The sequence below is a fragment of the Mesoplodon mirus genome (genome assembly GCF_964341445.2).
Source record: "Mesoplodon mirus genome assembly, chromosome: 15".
Taxonomy (NCBI): Eukaryota; Metazoa; Chordata; class Mammalia; order Artiodactyla; family Ziphiidae; genus Mesoplodon; species Mesoplodon mirus.
In genome coordinates this window covers 25,924,052-25,944,338 of record NC_138991.1, presented here as the reverse complement: position 1 = coordinate 25,944,338, position 20,287 = coordinate 25,924,052, and the positions used below count along the sequence as shown (strand labels likewise).

The 20,287-nt window shown below is 53.1% G+C and overlaps 1 protein-coding gene across 1 annotated transcript; it reads left to right on the top strand.

The window, feature by feature from the left end:
- Positions 1–543: 543 nt before the first annotated feature.
- Positions 544–13,154, top strand: LOC309816710 (BPI fold-containing family B member 3-like; the record flags this gene model as incomplete). The annotated part of the gene is given in 15 exon segments (XM_082644493.1): positions 544–573; positions 577–625; positions 628–654; positions 1,382–1,538; positions 3,968–4,065; positions 4,470–4,626; positions 6,079–6,142; positions 7,916–7,976; positions 8,763–8,854; positions 8,991–9,080; positions 9,084–9,170; positions 10,390–10,443; positions 11,521–11,584; positions 12,226–12,302; positions 13,125–13,154. Coding segments are annotated over 15 exon segments (1,137 nt in total).
- Positions 13,155–20,287: the final 7,133 nt, after the last annotated feature.

The window sequence follows — 20,287 nt, the reverse complement described above, 5'->3', positions numbered from 1 at the left end:
GGGTCACATGAGGGGATAGATGGGTATGTGACTGGGTTGGCAGATATGGAACTTCATACAGAAAAATCCCATTCTATGAAACTAGTAAGTTAGCCCTGCTCTTGCCTCTTATCTCATTCCTTTCAACATCACTCCAGGATAGAGGCAGGGGAGGAGGAGAGAAACGGGACATGCTAAATCTAACTGCTGAATGTCTCCAATTAGCCACACCTTCTGGAATGGCCTCTTGAGCCAATGGGAAAGCAGTCCAGGAAACAGAGCTCCCATCCTGCTGTCCCAGAAAGGAAGGCCCCTCTGTGGCTCTCCCTCAGAGACAGGTCCAGGGCCACTGGGGCCGCAGAGGACTAAGACTTTCAAGTCAAATGTGTTAGCCGCTGCTTGAATTGGATGGAGAGGGCTTTCCAGGGAGTGAAGCTGGGCTTGAGTTGTGCCAGGTGGGCAGGAGGACCCCGGGTTGGTGAAGGGGCAGAGAGAGGATAACATCTGGGCAAAAGGATGGCCTTAGGGCTCCTGCTTCCGCCCCCAGTAGGTGTGATGCCGACGATGTTGGGCGTGTGGTCTCTGCCTCTCCTCTGAGGTCTGGTGACTCCGTGCCAGGGGCTGCTTGAGACGGTGGGCATGCTTGCTCAGTTGACAAGGATGAACTCGGCAAAGGTGAGCCCGAGGTGGGCAGGGTGTGAGGGGTCCAGCTGCAGAGTAAACCGCCCCAAAGATAGGCTCACGTGCTTATGCTTCAGGAACAGATGAGAACAGGTTTTGATTCCCAACTGCATAGGGAGTTCAGGGGGTTAAAGCTTTGCTTGCAGGTTCCAGTGGGCGATTAGTTCACTCTCTCCTGAGAGGTGAACCGGGTGGGAGGGGCATGCGGGGCCTGTGTCTCCCTCAGGGATGGGGGCGAGGGCGGTTGAGGAGGTCCAGGGGAGGGTGCTGGCTGGGCCAACGTCTCTGCCCCATGTTTCTGGGGTGGGGGAACTCCACTGGGCATTTGCTGCTCCAGGGCTCAGCGGCCCAGGGTGACCATAGTTGTGAATAGCAAATGCTTCACGGAGGCTACTCCGGCCTGCTGCAACCTCCACAGGGCGGTCCCTTCCATCTTGCCCTTCTCACAATCCGCACAGAGTCAGACCAAGGGTGCCCAGGAGAGGCAGAGGTCCCCTCCTCCCTCTTGATCGCTCCCTGGTGGCTGCGTGCTCCCTCCTTTACCTCTGCCCCAACTTTCGGTGCTACTGGGGTGGGGGGTGACCCAGGGTCAGGAGCTCTAGTCATACTCTTGGTCCCAAACCCAATTTGCTGTGTGACTTTGGGCAAATCTCTGCCCCTCTCTGGGCCCTAGCTTCCTCATCTGTAAAATGAACCTTCCTCCCCACCACCCTGTTTGCAGCCATCCAGAACTCGCTGGTCAGGGGGCCCATTTTGCAGAACATGCTGGGGACTGTCACTTCTGTGAACCAGGGCCTCCTGGGCTCAGGGGCCCTGCTTGGACGAGGTGGCCTGCTGAGCTACAGAGGGGTTCTTGGCGTTGTCAAGGAGCTTTCTGGGTGAGTCCTTACCGTGTGGCCGCTTGACCACCTACCTACTGTGTGCCCTACAGGAAGTCTGATCTTTTCTTTGCTTCAGGGAATAGAGAAGATGTTGACTCTTTTTAATTTGTTGGCAGGCAGTGGGAATTTCATGGGGAGCCTGGACAGGGAGTCCCAAGAACCAGAGTCAGAAAATAAAGAGTCTACTGCGTGCCAGGCAGCATGCCCCTGTGGTTGAGGGTTCCAGCTCTGGGGTCAATTTCAATTACTCACTGTGTGACCTGGGGCAAGTTGCTCAGTCTCTCTGGGCTAATCCAAGTTGCTCTCTCTGGGTTAATCCAGGTATCTGCATGGCTCCCTCCCTCCTCCTCTTCAGGTGTCTGCTCCAAAGACCCCTGCCCTGACCAGCCTCTCCTTGTCCCCTTGCCTGCCTTCATGTTCTATAGGGAATGAATCACCCCCCGTACCCCATATATTTCACTTTTTTTTTCTTATCTCCCTTGCTAGATTATAAACCCCAGGAGGGCTAGGACCTTTGTCTGGCTTGTTCACTGCTGTGTCCCCAGTATCATAAATAGTGCTTGACATATAACAGATGCTCAAAAAATATTTTTGAATGAATGAATGAAATCACTTAGGAGCTAATATTTATAACTTAATGACCACTTAGACAGGTTTTGTGGGTGCCTGGCACTGTGCTAAGCATTGTGAGTAAATTATCCAATGAATCTAGAGGTAGGAATGTTATCAACTGCACTTAACAGGTGAGACGATCGACGTCCCCACAGGCAGTGAAGGGACTTGCCTGAACTCACCCAGCTAGGGAGTGCAGTAGCGGGGCAGGGCGGGGGCGGTGTCTGGGTGTTTGATCACCGCCATACTGCCTGCCCCAGGTAGACAGGAATGAGTCCACAGCTGGTGGTGGATCAGGGGATGGCCAAACAACAGGCCTCAAGAAAGGCTGGGGCTTCCCTGGTGGCACAGTGGTTGAGAGTCCGCCTGCCGATGCAGGGGACACGGGTTTGTGCCCCGGTCTGGGAAGATCCCATGTGCCGCGGAGCGGCTGGGCTGGTGAGCCATGGTCGCTGAGCCTGCGCGTCCGGAGCCTGTGCTCCACAACAGGAGAGGCCACAACAGTGAGAGGCCCGTGTACCGCAAAAAAAAAAAAAAAAAAAAAAGAAAGGCTGAAGGCCAGGAGAGGGGTATGGGGAAGTGTCACTCTACAGGAGGAAATGGAGTGCTGGGAGCAGGAGAATGGATGCCCACCGCCCGAAACAGTAAACAGATATATGGAAAGGGGGCTGGTAAGGACTGACTGCTCAAGGATCACTAAGTGCCCATCTGTGGTAGGTATTGTCATTATCCCTATTTTACACACAGGGAAACTGAGGCACGGAGCAGCAATGTGATTTGCCCAAGGTCACCCGGTCAATTAGTGGTAGAGCTGGGATTTGAACCATCTGGCTTTTACTGGCTGCACCATGAGCAACTATTCATGGGGTTGTTGCCAGGACAGTGAATCTGTATCAGGCTGAAACAGAGCCTGGCACATAATAAATGCTCCATAAATATTAACTATTATTATTATCATTATTAGTAGATCTAGTCCCCCTTCCACTGTAGAATCCCCTCTACTTGGTGAGGCTGGGGCTTCAGACATGAACCACCGTCCTAGCTTCAAAGAGCCCCCAGTATGAGGTCGGACCCAGCAGTCATGATCCTGTAAGCTCAGGGCAGTGATAGAAGCAGTCCAGGCAGGGTGTGGGGGCTGCTCAGAGGAGCGTATTTGCCTGAGTCAGAGAAGCAGTAAGGAGGGCTTCCTGGAGGAGGAGGTACCCTAGCTGAAATCAGGAGAGCTGGAGGAGTCACCTAGCTGACAGTGGATGCAGAGTGGCAGGAAAATTAAGGAAAGGGTATTCCAGACTGAGGGAACAGCCTGGGCAAAGGCCCAGTGGACAGAGAAAATAATGAACCGTGGGGTGTTTGAGAACACCCTTGGGTTGTGTGTGTGAGAGCCTAGGAGATGGGAGTGGAAGGACAACGACCCAGGCCAGAGACTGAACCAGGGCTGAGGCCATTGGGATGGGGTGGAGGGAGCACTTTAGCTCACTGAGCCTCCAGTGAGGATGATGATATTACACTTCCAGAGCATATGCTTTACCAGCTGTGCACCTACATTATCTCATTTGTCTCTGCAACATCCCTATGAAGTGGGAACTTGTATAACCCCACATTACAGATGCAGAAACTGAGGTCCAGAGAGGTGAAGTAACTGGCTCAAGGGCACACAGTTGGGTTTATGGGTTAGAGGTGGGACAGGGGACACACCCAAGAGAGGCTCCAGGCTCTGCCTGGTCTGGGATGGTCCAGGCACTGAGGGACTGGCTCTGGGGCGGGGGGCGGGTGGGGGGGTTGTCTGGTGGTCAGTGGCCCTCTCCTCCATGCAGGCTGAAGACTGAGGAAATCACACTGCCGAAGGTGTCTCTGAAGCTGCTGCCGGGGTTTGGGGTGCAGCTGAGCCTGCACACCAAGGTGGGCCTGCATGGCTCCGGGTGAGTGTGCCCCTGGGGACCCCCTACCTTATTGTCTCTCCACACCCACCCCCTGCCCCCCCATTTCCTCCTTCCTTCCTTCCCAAGAGACTCCCACTTTCCTATTCCCTCCCTGGATCCCACCCCACTACCCCTCCCCAGGGATCTCCATCCCACTGACGTCCAGAGACTTCCATCTCTCTCTCTCTGGAGACCCCTACCCCACTGCCTGGAGCTCACTGGTGGGGGTGAGGGAGGGGGCGCAGGGACATGCAAATGGGCAGGGAGGCAGGAGGTTAGAGGAGGGAATGGGGCTAACCCACCCGCCGCTCGTCAGAGCCATGGTCAGCGGCCCCGGGGTGGGCGCGGCTAAGGCGGCCCTGGTAGGTGGCGCCTGGCCGCCTGGCCACGCCCCCAGCATCTGGTCTCGCGGCCCCCTGGGGGGGCCTCTTGCAGCTGGCAGCGGAGGTGAACGTGTTGTCGCGGGTGGCGCTGGGCGTGAGCGCGCGGGGTACGCCCATCCTCATCCTCAAGCGCTGCAGCACGCTGCTGGGCCACATCAGCCTGCTCTCAGGGTGAGTCCGCGGTCCTGAGCCGGTGCTGGGCGGCTCCCCGCGCCCGGACCTCCTCGGGCTCATCGCGCGTGCGCGCACCGGGCGGAAGTCTCCTGAGTCTCCAGGGGGCGGCCGGCTGGGCGGAGCCTGTCTCATCAGATCAAGCCTTGGCGAAGACTTGCAGGCTGGCAGAGACAGGGACGCTGGCCTAAACCGCAGCTTGCAACGTCCACTCCTGAGCGTCCCCCTTCTCCAGCCCCTGCGATCCTGCCTCCCTTCTTCCAGGTAGAACAAGGGCCCTCTGTGGTCCCTTGACCTGTAGGCATTTCAGTCCCTGTTCTTGGCATATACGAGACCCAGCTCAGCCCCTGACTTGCTGTGTGACCCTCCAGGGGAACCCCTTCCCCTGTCTGGGCTTCAGCGTCCCCGTCTGTATAATGAGGACCTAAATTTAATGATCTGGAAGGCTCTGGCACTTTTATATCCATCTCTTCCCCCAACTGTCAGGACACAGTGATCCTTCTTCCATGGGACACCTGAGGCCCACAGAGTGCAAGGGACTTGCCCAAGGTCACACACACAGCTTGAGGCAAGCACGGAGATGGGCTGGTCTCTGGACTCTGGTCCAAGGCTTTCTCACAGCACTCTGCATCCCCCGCCCCCAGCGACACCTGCCGCCTCCCCTGCTTCACACGTTGAGTCAACCCCTGTTAGTCCCTCTGTTCCAGGCTAAATCCTACACCCACACCCCACCTTTGCTGGGTGGCCTTGACCAGTGGTGTGTTATCGGACAGCTCTGTGTTAGCTCCCAGGAACAGGGTGAACCGGGGTTGGCCCTGTCTGCAGAAGGGTTTTAGTAAGGGGTTTCCAGGCAGGGTCTTGGGCTCCTTAAGCCCCAGTGGCTCCATCCTGTTCCTCTGGGCTAGAGGGGGCTTGGAGGGGGTGGAGCTCAGGAGGGTGTCCTGTGGTTGTGGTTCTGTGATTGTCACCCCTCCCTCTGTACCCCCATACTCTCCAAACAGACCTAAGCCCATCTATTGATACATGCACATCCTCAGGCCACCCTCTCAGGTCATTTGACAAATACTCATTTATTCAACAAATACTTATTGAACCCTCACTCTAAGCCAGGTGCTGTTTTAGGCCCAAATGTCACTCATCTACACATATTGGAGAAGACGAAGGGAACAGACATTTCCTGAGCACCAGACATGTATACACTCCCATTTGATCTCAGCAGCAACAGCTCTCTCTAAGGCAGGCACTGTACGGATGGGGAAACTGAAATCCTCCTCTGGGTCCCATGGTGAGGCAAAGCCAAGATTTAAACCCAGCTGCCCAAAGCCCCAGCCGAGCCCACAAGGAGAGGAGATGGGTGATGTCCAGAACCGCCAGTGCCCACCCTGCCCCGTCATCTGGGTTGGCACTGTCCCTGCGTGGTGGCCACACCTTCACGCATCTCACTTTGCCCAGGCTGCTGCCTGCACCGCTCTTTGGGGTCGTGGAACAGACACACTTCAAGGTGCTGCCAGAATTCGTGAGTGTGAGGGCTGCAGGCCAGGTGCACCCTGGACTGTGCCCCTCCTTCCCTGGCTTTGAGTTAATCTGGGCGCCAGGCAGGATTAGGCTGTTCCTTCCTTCCACGCCCATCAGGTAATCCCATCCTGGCCTCCCCATGGCCCTCCCAGGTGCCGCCTGCGAGTCTGTAGGCAGGCTGGCACGATCTGTCCCCAGACCTCTGAATCCAGGTGACCTGAGTCCCCTGCTCCCAAATCCAAGTAAGTCCCTTTCTTACCCCCTGCTCTGTCTTTACCTCCTGTATCATTATTATTGACTTTACACTTTTCTTTAAACTAGGTTTGAATTAAAAAATTGGGTCACTCAATGATTTTAAACGAAGCCTTGTGCTTGGCAAACATGTCTAGAAGATCACATACATGTACACGTTAAACATGTTATGATTCAACTGCTCCAGGATGCTTGTCCATGGCCTGCCCCCGTCGTCCCTTGAACCACACTTAAGAAAAGCTGGTCTGGCCAAAGCCCCAATTCGCTGACGACAGAGAGGGGAGGGCTTGTTGGGGTCACACAGCCAGCAAAGAGCAGTCAGGCCTCCTGATCCCCAGTCCTGGCAGGACCTGTGCTGTGAGTCCTTGTTAAGAACACTCATGGAGATGGCAAGGCTGTGGGAGACTGAGGTTGGCAAAACTGCCCTGGGCTTGAAGAATCCAATCAGAAAAGAAGCTCGGGGGAGAAGGGGAGCTCCCAGCAGCAGGAACCCCAGCCCAGGCCCATCTCAGGTAGATTTCAACAAGGGGGTCTGGGTACATTTAAATTGTGGCCCATAACTGGGGTCTCTGGACCATTAGCTGCAAGACAGGATTCATGTGACTCAACGAGGTTTTAAAAATAAGAGTTAATTACCAGCGCTTAGAGATTGGAGATTTCTCTAAACAATCCCGTTTCTGGCTTCTCTTATGCAATCAGCCACCCCAGCTGCACGGACCTCCTTCCTGCAGGCCGCACGTGGCTGGCACCCAGGAGGCTCCTCCCCCCACCCATCACAGCCCCTCTGGTCTCTCTCATTTCCGAGACGTGCCTGACCCCAGAAGCCCTGGAATTTGGGGCTCCAAGTTTAAATGAAAAGGCAACCCTCTCTTGTCTCTCTGAGCACAGCTGTGACCTTGGACAGGTCACTTCGCTTCTCCGGCCCCGGCTGTAGAATGAAGGGGCTGGGCTGGACCACCTCTGGGACTCCTGCTCTGGCGGACTCAGATTCTTTGATTCCCAGACTTGGGATTCTGGAAGCCGGACCACTTGTTCCCTGATGTCACAGCCCAGGGGTCTTTTAGGAAACCCGGGGTGGTGTGCACAGTGGATGCCCTGGGCCAGCCCTGATTCCAGGTGGAGGGGAGGAGGCGCCCCTCTGTGGGATCTGGACTGTAGGTCTCCCAGTGGCCACGTGGATGGCAGGAGGGACCTGAGACCTTGTTTCCTTGGGGGAGGGCCTTGTCCCTACACCCCAGCTAGCCTCTGGAATGTGTCTTCTTGTCCCCCCAGCATCCTCCAAGGTTTTCTGACGGGACTCATGTAACTGGCTCTCTGCACCACCCACTCCGCCCTCTGACGCTTCAAGCTCCAGCCCCTCCCCTGCCTCCCATCTGTGTGTCTCGCCATCCATCTCCATCGTCTGCCTTACCTCGGTCCCTGGGACCACATGGCAAATCACTTAAAGAAAATGAAGCTGTGCCCCGTGCCAGGCTGGGGCCCGCTGTTACTCTCCTGTGACTCCTGTCTCCTCCGGACACAGCTGTGCCCTGTGGTGGACAGCGTGCTGGGCGTGGTGAATGAGCTCCTGGGGGCTGTGCTGTGTAAGTTGGGGCCCACCCTCCTCCTCTCTGCACCTGCTCTTACGTCTCCCCCACCACTACCCCAGCGGGTGGGGTACCAGGGAAGAGGACGGGGCAGGATTCTGGGACCTTTCATGCCTTCCTCAGACTGACGAGGCCGCCACATTGAGGAGGCCTAATGGTGGTGTTCTGGGCTGAGGTCAGTTCCGCAGGGTAAGGAGACCTGGAGCCATCCAAGTCTCCATTTGCCGGGGGCTTCAGGCCACGTACTGAGCACCGGCGGTGTGTCTGGCACTGTCAGAAGCATGAAGCAGATACTGTTATTATCTGGACAGACAAGATGACTGAGGCCCAGAGCTTACATAAGGAACCCAAGGCCCCGCGGCCACAGTGGCCCCCAGCCTCTCTGAGCCTTGTGGAGACATGGATGCCTTTTATATTCACAAAAGGGCCTTGAATAGTATAAAAATGCATAACGAGGATAAGGATAGAAAACTTGGGGGCGGATATGTCTCTGAATGTGGTATTATATGAGAGAGACAGGACAACACCGTGGTTAGTGGCACCAGCTCTGGAAAACCGGAACCCTGGCTTTGCTACTCTGTGGCTTGTGTGGGCTGGGGCTGGTGACTTCCTCTGTTGGAGCCTCAGTTTCCATATCTGTAGAATGGGGATGACAGTAGTGCCCTGGTGAATGCTTAGTGGAGTTTTACGCATTCAGCAGGCACTCAATAAATAGAAGTAGAGCCTGTTATTACTGGGGCCTGGGCTCATGGGGTCTTTCTCCTTCCTCCCCTCCTCATGCAGGCCTGGTGCCCCTCGGGGCTCTTGGGTCCGTGGAATTCACTCTGGCCACATTGCCTCTCATCTCCACCCAGTACACAGAGCTGGACATCAATGTGAGTGCCACCGAGGCCCCACCCACAGCTGGGGGTGGGTGGGGTACAAGTGGAGGCCAGGCAGGGGATGCTAAGTCAAAGCCAGGTGAGTGAGCTGCCCTGAGACCCTACCACGCGTTGTCTCCTGCCCCTGCAGCCCATTGTGAAGAGCGTAGCAGGTGACATCATCGACTTCCCCAAGCCCCCTAACCCCATCAAGGTGCCCCCCAAGGAGGACCACACATCCTAGGTGACTGTGCCTCTCTACCTCTTTAACACCGTGTTTGGGCTCCTGCAGACCATTGGTGCCCTTGACCTGGACATCACCCTTGAGCTGGTGAGTAGGGCACCCTGCCCTGCTGGACCTTGGCAATACTAGCGGTGACCTAGTCACATCATCACTGATCAGCTTTGACGAGCCCTCTTATAATAGGAGAGAGTTGGACAGGTTTATAGCATGCACATGCCCACTCTTGTCCTTCAGGCAGACATTGCTAATTGATAATGACCTCTACTTGGCTAAACCTGAATGGGATTTCCAAATCCTTCTCAACATGACATTCAGGATGTTACTTTGTATTGGTCAAAACTGGCATATGAAATGTAGCCAACTTCCCATCCCTGCACCAGATGAGCCCTTCTAGAGTCAAAGCCCAATTTTACACTAAACTGTGAATGGCTAACATACCCACTGCTTTCTCAAGAGCATATTTGAGCTGGAGAGAAGAAGACTAGGGTTGGACTATACCAAAGGTCACTTGGACATTTGTTTTGAAGCTTCTGAGACCTCTCTGTTTCCGTTCTGGCCCCTCTCACACCCTCACAGATGTCTGGAAGCCCCAGCCCCCGGAAGCCTTAGCCAGAGACATTTTCTTGGTCTCAGCCCTGTCCAAAGGCAGGGAGCTCTGGGCTACCTGGGCTCCTACATGCAGCTCAGCCCAAGAGAGCAGGGATTGACTACTCACTTCCTGCAGGTGGGGTCCAGAGAGCACACTGAAGGCCTATGGGGTGGTTGGAACAGGGTCCTGAGCTGGGAGGCAGGTGTGACCAGATTTTCCAATTTTTTAGCTAGAAACTGCAAATTTATATGAAATGTCCTGATGTGTAAATAGTGGAAACAAATTTATAGTATTTGAAAATATTCTTGGGGTAAAAGGCAAAAATGTCAAGGGTCAGATCCCTGGGCCTTCAGATTATGTGCTCTGGCAGGGCAGTTTAGAAGTTCTAGAATTAGCCTGCCTGGGTCAAAGCCTGGTGCCACCATTTACCAGCTTATGACCCTGGACAGGAGCCTCAGGTTTCCCATCTGTAAAATGGGAATAATCGTAGCACCCACCTCCTCGAGCAGTTATAAAGATGAAATGAGCAAAGGCACACAAAACCCTTAGCATGTGTCTGGCATGTAGTAAGCACTCATCATTGGTCAATAGAAGAAACATGAGTGTCTGCAGAGAGGTATGTATAAAATTGGGCAGGGGGAAACTACTTTGTGTGTGCTGAGGGATCCCTATTTGGCTCTGTGTTTACCCCCCCATCCCATTTGGTCTTGGGTCCAGGTTTCCAGCTATGTTCCACTGACAACTACAGAGCTGGCGGCTTTGGTCCCTGAGGTGAGTGACCCTTTCGTGGGCTTTGTTCACTGTAGCTCTTTCCTGATGACCCTGAGTGGACTCCAGAATCTTTCTCAGTACAGCTCTCCAGACAGCTGCAATAGAATGTTGAGTCCAAATTCATACTAAAGTGTGATTGACTAACACCTTATCCTTTCCTGATAGCAGATTTTGCTTAGAGAAGAAAGGACCAGCGTCTAACTGCCCCAGAAGTCAACTGGGCATTTGTCCTGGGGCTGTTGCTCCTACGTCAAGCAGATTCTTTCCGAGTGATTGAGCCCCCTCCCTCCAACTGCCTTGCTTCATCTTTCTTGGCATTGGTGAGGGTCTATAGGTGGGGGTGGAAAGGAGGCAGGATGAGTCATGGGCCATGTGACTGAGCTGGCCCCAGTCTGGACTCTGCCCCAATAAGCCAGAGTGGGCAAACATCCAGGCAGGTGTGTGTGTGTTGGCGGGGGGACGGTGCAGACATGCATATGCACGTATAATGTAGTCACTGTCTTAGGAAAGTGAATCTCATGATCTTCCGAAGTCTTGGGACCTCACAAAGCTGTAAATGTGTAGAACCTCACTAGGGTTCAGAATTCTGGAATTTCACACAGTAATAAGGTTCCTAAACTCAGAAAGTTCTAACATTTCAGAGGCCCACAGAGCCCTTAGTTTCCTGCTTCTCAGAGGCCTGATGTTCTAGAATTTCACGATGGTCTCAGGTTCTAGGTCATTTAAAGTGTTTCTAAACTCACAGGAATCTAAGATCAGACCACACAGAGTTACTGGCGCTGGGCACATTTCCTCCGTCTTTCTCAAGACACAGGCCCCACAGACCCTTCCTCCAGGAGAACAGCTTTTCCAAGCTCATGGGGCCCAGGGTGAACCCTGCCTAAATCACAGAATCCCCTTTGGGGTCACTGGTGGACAGCCCACCCCAGCGGGCCCTGTGCCCACCAGGAGCTATGTCCTCAGGCATGGGGGTGGGGAGGCTGGGGCAGTTGGACCTCTGGATTTTTCTCCCTGAGGAAGGGTTGCACAGCTCCCTGCAAAGCCACACCTCCCAGCCCTCTGTGTGCTCTGTTGCAGGCGTCCCGTTTAGAAGAATGGCTCAGTGATGTGGTCCGGGTAGCTTACATGCCAAAGCTCAATGGTAAGGGCAGCCTTCACTGTCTTCTTGGACACATGGAGTGTCTGAACTCAGGATTGCCAAATCCATTTCCTCTCTCCATTGTTATTTACAAAAAAAAATTTCTATTGAAGTACAGTTAATTTACAAAGTTGTGTTAGTTTCAAGTGTACAGCAAAGTGATTCGGTTATTATCCATTGTTCTTAATAGAGACACTGAGGCTGGAGAGCGGTTGATCCCCATTTCTTTTTTTTTTTTTTTTTTTGATCCCCATTTCTAAGATGCAGAAACCAAGATTGTTTCCATTCAGACAACATTGATTAGCTCCTACATCATGCCAGACTCCGGGCCTCAAGAGCTTGTGTTCAAGCTCACAATCCAGAGTGAAATAGTCATGTAAACAAATGAGTAGAATATAGATGACCCAGAGTGTGCAAGGGACTGACAGAACCTCCAGGAGGTTCTATTGAAGGGACCCCTTAAGACGGTACAGAAAAGGGACATTTTCATTTGGGTTTAGTAGGATGAGTAGGAGTCTGCTAGTATGGGAACCTGAGTCTCCAAGAAGAGAACTGCCTAGCTCAAAGAAAGTTGTGTAATAGGGTCAGCAGGTCCCACCTTGGCTCCCCACATATCTTTGCTTTCAACCACACCCTCTTCACAGTGAACCTGGATGTTGGAATCCCCCTGCCTAAGGTTCTCAATGTCAATTTTGCCATTGTGGCCCTCGTGATCATAGAGGTGAGTTTCCCATGCGGGTGTGACCTAGATGGGCCTTAAGCTTGTCTCTGGAGAGCCCTGCTTGAAACTCATGAGGGGACTGCTCTGCGTCATCAGCTGGTCTGTCCCTGCACCATCTTCTAAGTTGCTCAGGGATTATAAATTACCTAACTTGGGAAAGGCAAATATATGACTGTGTGCTATCCCTCCTTCCTTCCTTGCCCGTGGCAGACATTGTCAAGCAGTCGCAGAGTTCTTTCCTGCTCAGTTCAGACACAGGACTGGCCGATAGGATGGAACCTCAGGTTTACTCACAGAATCACAGTTCCCCTGGTCCAAGGGTAGCAAGTACACATTCTGTCTCTCCCTTCTGCTGTGCCCACGGCAGGCATGGCTAATAGATCGTGACATTTTTTCTTACTGAATATTGACGTGGCCTCACAATCCTTTTCAATCCAGCACAACTTTGAGTCTCGGTACAGCTCTGGGAGGTGGGCAGATCAGGGAATTCTGCGCCCATTTCTCAGATGAGGACCAAGGCTGAAGGAGGCCAAATTTCTGGGCCAAGGTCACACAATAAATTAGCAGGAGAAATGGCACTTGAACTTATGTCTCTTAAGTCCTAAAGTCAGTGACCTCTCCCACACTGAATGTCATTTATTCATCATTCATTCACTTGTTCATTCATTCACTTAATAAGTGCCAGCTGTGTCCCAAGTGCAGTGCTAACCCCAGGGCATGGGGTGGGGGGCACACAGAGATGGCTGCAGGGATGGGGTGTGTGGTGGCAGTGTTGGGCACGAGGACTCAGAGGGCCTAACCTTGAGCCATTGCCGCTTGCAGAATCCCGTTGTGCTGATAGTGGCGTCCTGAGGCTGACAGATGGCCACCATCCCTCCCTGTTGACTGCCAGAGTCCTGTCCATCTGCCCACTCTGCCTCAGTTTCACTCCCAGGCTCCAGCCTGTGTTGGTGACAGTATAAGTGTCCTTTATCCACGCAGGCTCCCAGGTGCTCTGGCCCTGCAGCTCTGCCCCCAGTCTGGGGTGGGGACTGCAGGGTTAGCCACAGCACTCTGCTTTGGAGAAAGCTCTGGGGCCTCCTTGGCAAGTCTTGAGCTCTCAATAAATGACTCCTCTATCTCAGCACCTCCCGGCTGGTTTTTTCTCCAGTCACACAGGGGCTGCCTTGGCCTCTGCCTCTGGTGCCCTCCCCAGCTCCAGGCAGGGCTCCTGGGAGGCGAGGGGACTTGGGGCCTAGTCATTGTAGCTTCACATCCCAAACTTTGCTGGTTGGCCCGGGCAGCCTCTGTGTCTCGTCCTGCCTTCCTCTGCCTCTGCCTCGAGCTCCCTGTGTCCCTCTCCCCTCCCCCCCTTTCCCTCTCCTCTCTCCATTTTTCTAACTAACTCCATCTTTCACTCTGTCTCTCTGAGTCTGAGTCTGTGTCTGTCTGTCTCTGTCTCTCTGACTTTGGGACATATCTCAGAAGTGATGTCCGAGCTGAATTTTGAAGGGTAAGAGTTTTCCAGGGAGAAAAGGAGCCAGCATTCCAGGAAGCAAAGATGAGTGAGACTCAGTGTTGCCCGGGAGGGATCACTACTGGCTACACATCTGCTGTTGACACACCTCAGGATAGACCTCAGGACAAAGCTACACTGAAAAAAGCTACACTGTGCAGGCAGGGAAACTGACACCAGAGAGGAGCCTGGCTGGCCCAAGGCCTCACAGTAGCAGAGCTGGGATGGGAAACTGGGGGTCCTGCCTCTCTCTCCTGGGCTCCTCTCTGCTGCTCAGGATGAGCCTCCTTGGTTCTGGGGAATGGCCCCAAGTTGGTACTTATGAGTGGGCCTGAGTGAAAAGGTGCCAGTTAAGTTTTGGGAACTGGATCGGAGGATTTGAGGTGGGTGCAGAGGAGAGTTGGAACCCATCTAGAGGTTTACCCACCAATAGGAATGACCATCCTCCCATCCATCCATCCATCCATCCATCCATTCACCCACCCACCCACCCATTCATCCTTCCATCTACCCATCCATCCATTCACATACCCATTCCTCCTTCCATCCATCCATTCATCCATCCATCCATCCATCCATCCATCCATCCATTCACCCACCCACCCACCCATTCATCCTTCCACCTACCCATCCATCCACCCACCCACGCATCTACCCATCCATCCATTCACATACCCATTCATCCTTCCATCCATTCATCCTTCCATCCATCCATCCATCCACCCACCCACCCATTCATCCTTCCATCTACCCATCCATCCATTCACATACCCATTCATCCTTCCATCCATTCATCCATCCATCCATCCATCCATCCATTCACCCACCCACCCACCCATTCATCCTTCCATCCATCCTTCCATCCATCCATCCACCTTCTACCCTTTCTTCCTACCCCTGTCCCTTCTTTCCTCCTTCCCTCCCATCCACCCACCTACAATTACTGGCACCTACTACATGCCAGGCCTAGTGCTCAGTGACATGTTGGGATTTATCTTTGACTCCTTTCTCATCTCTAGTGTCTCCTGACTCCCATCCAGAACAATGCAGTGATTAAATGAGTAGCTTGTGTTAGCTGCCTATGTTCAGATCCCATCCCAGCTGCCATGTGGCCTCAGGAAAGTCATTTAATCTCGCTGACTTTCGATTTCTTCATCAGTGACTTGGGGATGATAGTCATATGGTTTTGAGGGTTAACCAGCACTCAGGATGGTGACTCACCCATCAGAAGCCCTCAGTGCCTTTCGCTTTTGTTACTGCTGCATTATTCTCCCTCCTCATCCTGCCTTCACCTGTTCCTGCCTCTCCACCCAAACCCCAGCACACCCTCCTCCTCTCTCACGAGGACCACACCTGCCCTCCCTGTCCTCACACAATCCTCTCTTCCATCCTGTCCTCCTTCAGCTCCTTCTTGACCTCATCTGACTATCTGTCAGCTCAGCCGACAGACCTTCCATGGCTGGATTCTCATGGCCAACAGGAAATCATCCAAACTCCCAGGTTTGGCATTCAAGGCTGCCTAGACGTGGCCTCAGCTGATCCTCTTGGAGCATGAAGAGGGAGCAGAGCTATCTCTGTGCCTCAGGCTCCTCATCTGCGAAATGGGAATCCCGTAGGACTCACTCATAGGTCGTTTGAGGGTGAAATGAGACAGTCCTTGTAGAGTACTGAGAAGAGTGCCTCCAGCCTCACGTGCCCTAGGCAGGGTCTATTATTGTGTTCACACTGGATTGTCACTGCCTCACCCTGTTTTCCACTTGACCAAGAGCACTTCAAGGTCAGGGAGGGTCTTTGTCGTGGCGAGTCTTGTGGCTGCACACAGTAGCAGTGAGAGCAGCTAACCTCTACTGAGCACTTACTGTATACCGGACATCGTGTTAGATGCTTAACATCCCTTTGCTCAGTTTATTTTCATAGTGACCATAAGCAGTGGGTCTTATCACCCTATATTACATATGAGGAAACAGGCTCAGAGAAATGGAATTGGACAGCTTCTAAGTGGCAGAACCAGGATTTGAACCAGGTCCTTCTTACCCTTACTCCAAAGCCTGGGCTTTTCACGGCTATGCTATAAAAGTAATACTTGCTGTGTTTATTTTATGCTTACTAAGAGCCAGAAACTGTTCTAAGGGCTTTAGATACATATGTCATCAACTCCTTGAATCAACCCTTCTTTCTAGGAACTGTTTTTACGTTCATTCTAGAGTTGAGGAAACCTGAGGCACAGAGAGGTTAAGAGACTTGCTCAAGGCCACACAGCTAGGAAGTAATGAGGTTAGAACCTGAACCCAGGCCCCTGACTCCAGAGCCCAGGCTCTGAACCTCCGCACTTAGGGTGGGCAGTGAAACCAGATGTGCAGGAAGCCTCCCTGCAGGCCTGGCGAGCTGACGGTTCATGAGGGGGACCAGTGCTGAGAGGAGGGGTTGGTAGTGGGGCTGGTTCTGTTTCCTGGTCTCCACAGCCTCCTGCATGGATCCCCCACATGGCCCCCTGCAGGCTGAGTCACCTTCATGGTGAGTTACCTCCCAGGGCCTGGTCCCACCAGCTCCAGACAAAGGTGCCTTTTGAACGCTAAGCCCAGGTGATCTCCCTGGTGCCGGAGCTACACTAATCCTCTTGGGGCCCGAGGAGGCAGGCTGGCCTCATGGCCACCAGGACCTGGCTGGTCTCAGGACTGAGGACAGACACAGAGCCTCTGATGACTGACCTTCATGTGTGCACCGCCCTCTACAGTTTACAGTGGGCGTTGATCCCTGTTCTCTGGTGGGAGGGATGAGGAGGTGGAGAAAGGCACAGTTGCCCTCTTTGCATTGTATTTCAATTTTATTTTATTTTATTTTTTTTAAATAGATTTTATTTATTTATTTATTTATTGGCTGCGTTGCGTCTTCCGTGGCTGTGCACGGGCTTTATCTAGTTGCCGAGGGCTTCTCATTGCGGTGGCTTCTCTTGTTGCAGAGCACAGGCTCCAGGCACGCAGGCTTCAGCAGTTGTGGCATGCGGGCTCAGTAGTTGTGGCGCACGGACCCAGTTGCTCCGCGGCATGCAGGATCCTCCCGGACCAGGGCTGGAACCCGTGTCCCCTGCATTGGCAGGTGGACGCTCAACCACTGCGCCACCAGGGAAGCCCCTGTATTTCAATTTTAAAAGGCAATATTTTTGTTTAACAAGCAGTTTTATCACACTAAGTGCCAGGAATGGGGAGTCAAAACAGGGTTTACTGAGCCCCCATGAAGCTCCAGGCATATTCCAGACGTTTCCTCTTTAATCCTCAAAACCCTGCTGGGAAAGTGTGATTGTGCCCATTTCTCAGATGGCCAGACTGAGGCCCCAGAGAAGAAGTGATTGTCCAGAGCTGAGAAGTCATATGGGATATAAGAACACAGGCACATGTGGTTCTTAGGGTCCCTACCCTGGAGCCTGTCTAGCTCCTACAGATGATAAGATGGTCCAGGGCCCGGGCTCAAGCACCCCCCTCACACCCCTCATGGTTTTCACTGACTTGCTGCCTTGTGGTGCCAGCAGGGACCCGGAATGATGGGAATAAAAATGCTACCTACTGAGCACCTACTGTGTGCTGTGCCCTGTTCTCAGCACTTTGCATGATTAAGTCACCTGACCTTTACAACATCCTTTTGAGGCCAGGCCATTCTGGTCACCATCTTAACACCAAAGAAACAGGCTTGGAGAGAACTGGCAGCAGAATTTGAACCCAACATCTGGCTCCAAGGCCTGTCCCATTAATGCACCCACTGCAGATAGGGAAACTGAGTCCCAGAGAGGGGCTGGCCCAGGGGCCAGTGGTGACATTGGTGAGCTTGGCAGGACTTAACATCACCCATGCCTGCCTTCAGAGCCCCCACTGCCCCCAGGGAGTAGGGAGGAAGCATCTCCCTGCAGAGTTCGGCAGAACTCACATTTATTCTCAGCCTCGGTGGGGAGAGACAAATGCCCCCTCACCCTAGAGAGGTTCTCAGGTAGGCCTGGTGGGGGAGGGAGGAAGTGGCATCAATTAAACATGGAGGTAGGACCTAGGCTGGGACTGGGGGTAAGAGGCAAGGAGGACTCAGATTTCTCCCCAACTGGTATGGAGAGAGTAAGAGCATTTGTTCATTCGTTCATTCATTTCCTACACTGGTATCTGCACCTGTGTTGGGCTGAGAGTGGGGCACAGGCTTGGTTTCCCCAGAGCAACGCCATCTCAGTGGGTTGACATTGCAGAGGGCCTTGGCGGGGGGGCGTCCAGAGGAAGGGTCAGAAGTGGGGATTGTCACAGAAAGCTTTCTAGAGCAGCTGGCATTTCGGCAATAGTGTGACTAATGGAATCTGGAGAAGGGTATTCTATGGCAGAGATTGCACATGCAAAGGCCCGGAGGCAGGGAGGCTGGAGGTGGTGGTGGTGAAAGGAGTGAGCAGCACTGTGTGAGTGGAGGAGCAACACTGGTGTGGAAGGCAGACCCTCCTGAATGCCAAGGAAGAGGTTGGGGCTGTGTCCCAGCAGGGTTTGGAGGGGGCAGTGGCTGCCACTGAGGGGTGGGAGCAGGTACTGACTGGGAAAGAACAGGAGGAAATATTCCGGGGTGATGAAAATGCTCTATATTAAGATAGGGGTGCAGACTACATACTGTATAACATGTCAATATTCAACAAATAAACATAACATTTGTGCATTTCACTGTATGTAAATTTTACATCTAAAGAAAAGAATCATAATGGTATGCATGTTGAAATGTTTAGAGGGAAATATACTGCTAACTGCAACTTTCTTTGAAATACATTTTTTTAAAAAGATGGATTAATGGATGAATAGATACGCAATAAAGCAAGTATAACAAAGTGTTAATGGTAGATGTAGCTGGTGGGTGTAAGATGACAAGCGTGTGGGTGTTCGCTGTATACTTCTTTCAACTTCGCTGTATGTATAGACATTTCCTAATGAAATATTGGGAGAAAATCTTCTGCAGGTCAGCAGAAGCCTATCTGCTTATTCTCTTCGCACCTGCCCCAAGTTTGAAGAGCAGATCCATATCCATCTCCCTGAATCCTCAATTCAGTCCTGTGAGGCAGGTATTATACTCATTTAGCAGATGGAAATATGTAATGAGAGGCACAGAGCAGGGAAGTGGCCAGCCCAAGGTCAACCAGTGAGTTCAGGGTTGAGCGAGGTCTGAACCAAGGTCAGCCTGATGCTGAGTCTGGGCACAGCTGTCTGCCCAGGCCACCTGGAGTGGGCAGTGCCTGCTTTAGAGCTGGAAACTAGATGCGTCTGGGGGTGTTTCCACTTCCTCCATCTGGGGGCCTAGCTAGGGTCTCCAGGAATGTGCCCAGACCAGGGGCTGATAAACCCCACCTCATGTGACACCATCTGGGGCTGAACAAATTCTCAGAATCAGCCACAAACCGCAAAACCTTGTGGTTTTGGGTCTCGATGCCCATTGTGCAGAGCAAATCTGGATTCCGGTCTCTCGTAATTACATGGTGTTTCCCTCCCTGGGTCCAGGATCAGATTCCAGCTGCTATATAAGACTGGCCTGTGATCAGGTTTAGCCAAAGCAGAAGGCCCAGTGAACGGGACCTCTCAAGGCTGAGCTGCAGGGACCTCCTGGGGGTAAGGAGGAGCCTCCTCCCTCTTCAGAGTCCGGGCAGGGGGAGGCTGAAGGCTGGGGAGGCAATGAGGCATGTCCCAGACGGGAGACCTGCCTGGGAGACCCTTTTCTGAACCTCAGTGATCTAGTCTGAAACATGGGCATAGTCAGGAGAACCTCTCAGGGATCAGCAGAAGGGCCTGAGTCCCTTTAATTACATGGGTGAACAGAGCTGCACTCATCTTTCCCAGGGATGCTGGGTACTTGGGACCTTTGCTACCTCCCTGAGACACTGCAGCTGCTTGCTGATGCCAGAAATTCCTCCTCTGATGCCCATCTTTTTTTTTTTTTTTTTTTTTTTTTTTGTGGTACGCGGGCCTCTCACTGTTGTGGCCTCTCCCGTTGCGGAGCACAGGCTCCAGATGCACAGGCTCAGCGGCCATGGCTCATGGGCCCAGCTGCTCCACGGCATGTGGGATCTTCCTGGACCGGGGCATGAACCCGTGTCCCCTGCATCGGCAGGCGGACTCTCAACCACTGTGCCACCAGGGAAGCCCCCTGATGCCCATCTTTTTAAACTGAAGGTGGTGATCCCTCTTTGAACACAGAACTCTCTGGGCAGTGAGTTAGGATGAGGTGAGGAAGCTGGGGGAAAAAAACCTCTTGAACATATTAGTCCTTAATATTCTAGTATAAATGAGTGCCTCTGATACTCTCCTGGGAGCAATTAGGAACGGGGAAAGAACCTGGGGGCTTTGTGAACTTCAAGGAACGTGGGGGCAGGGAAAAGGGAAGAGCGTGCATAAGTGGGACTGAAGCCAAAAATTTCACAGTCTGGCCCAGATGGGAGGCCATGTCCTGTTCTGATTCTCTGAGGCTGGAGAACGGTTAGACTGGGCTAGTG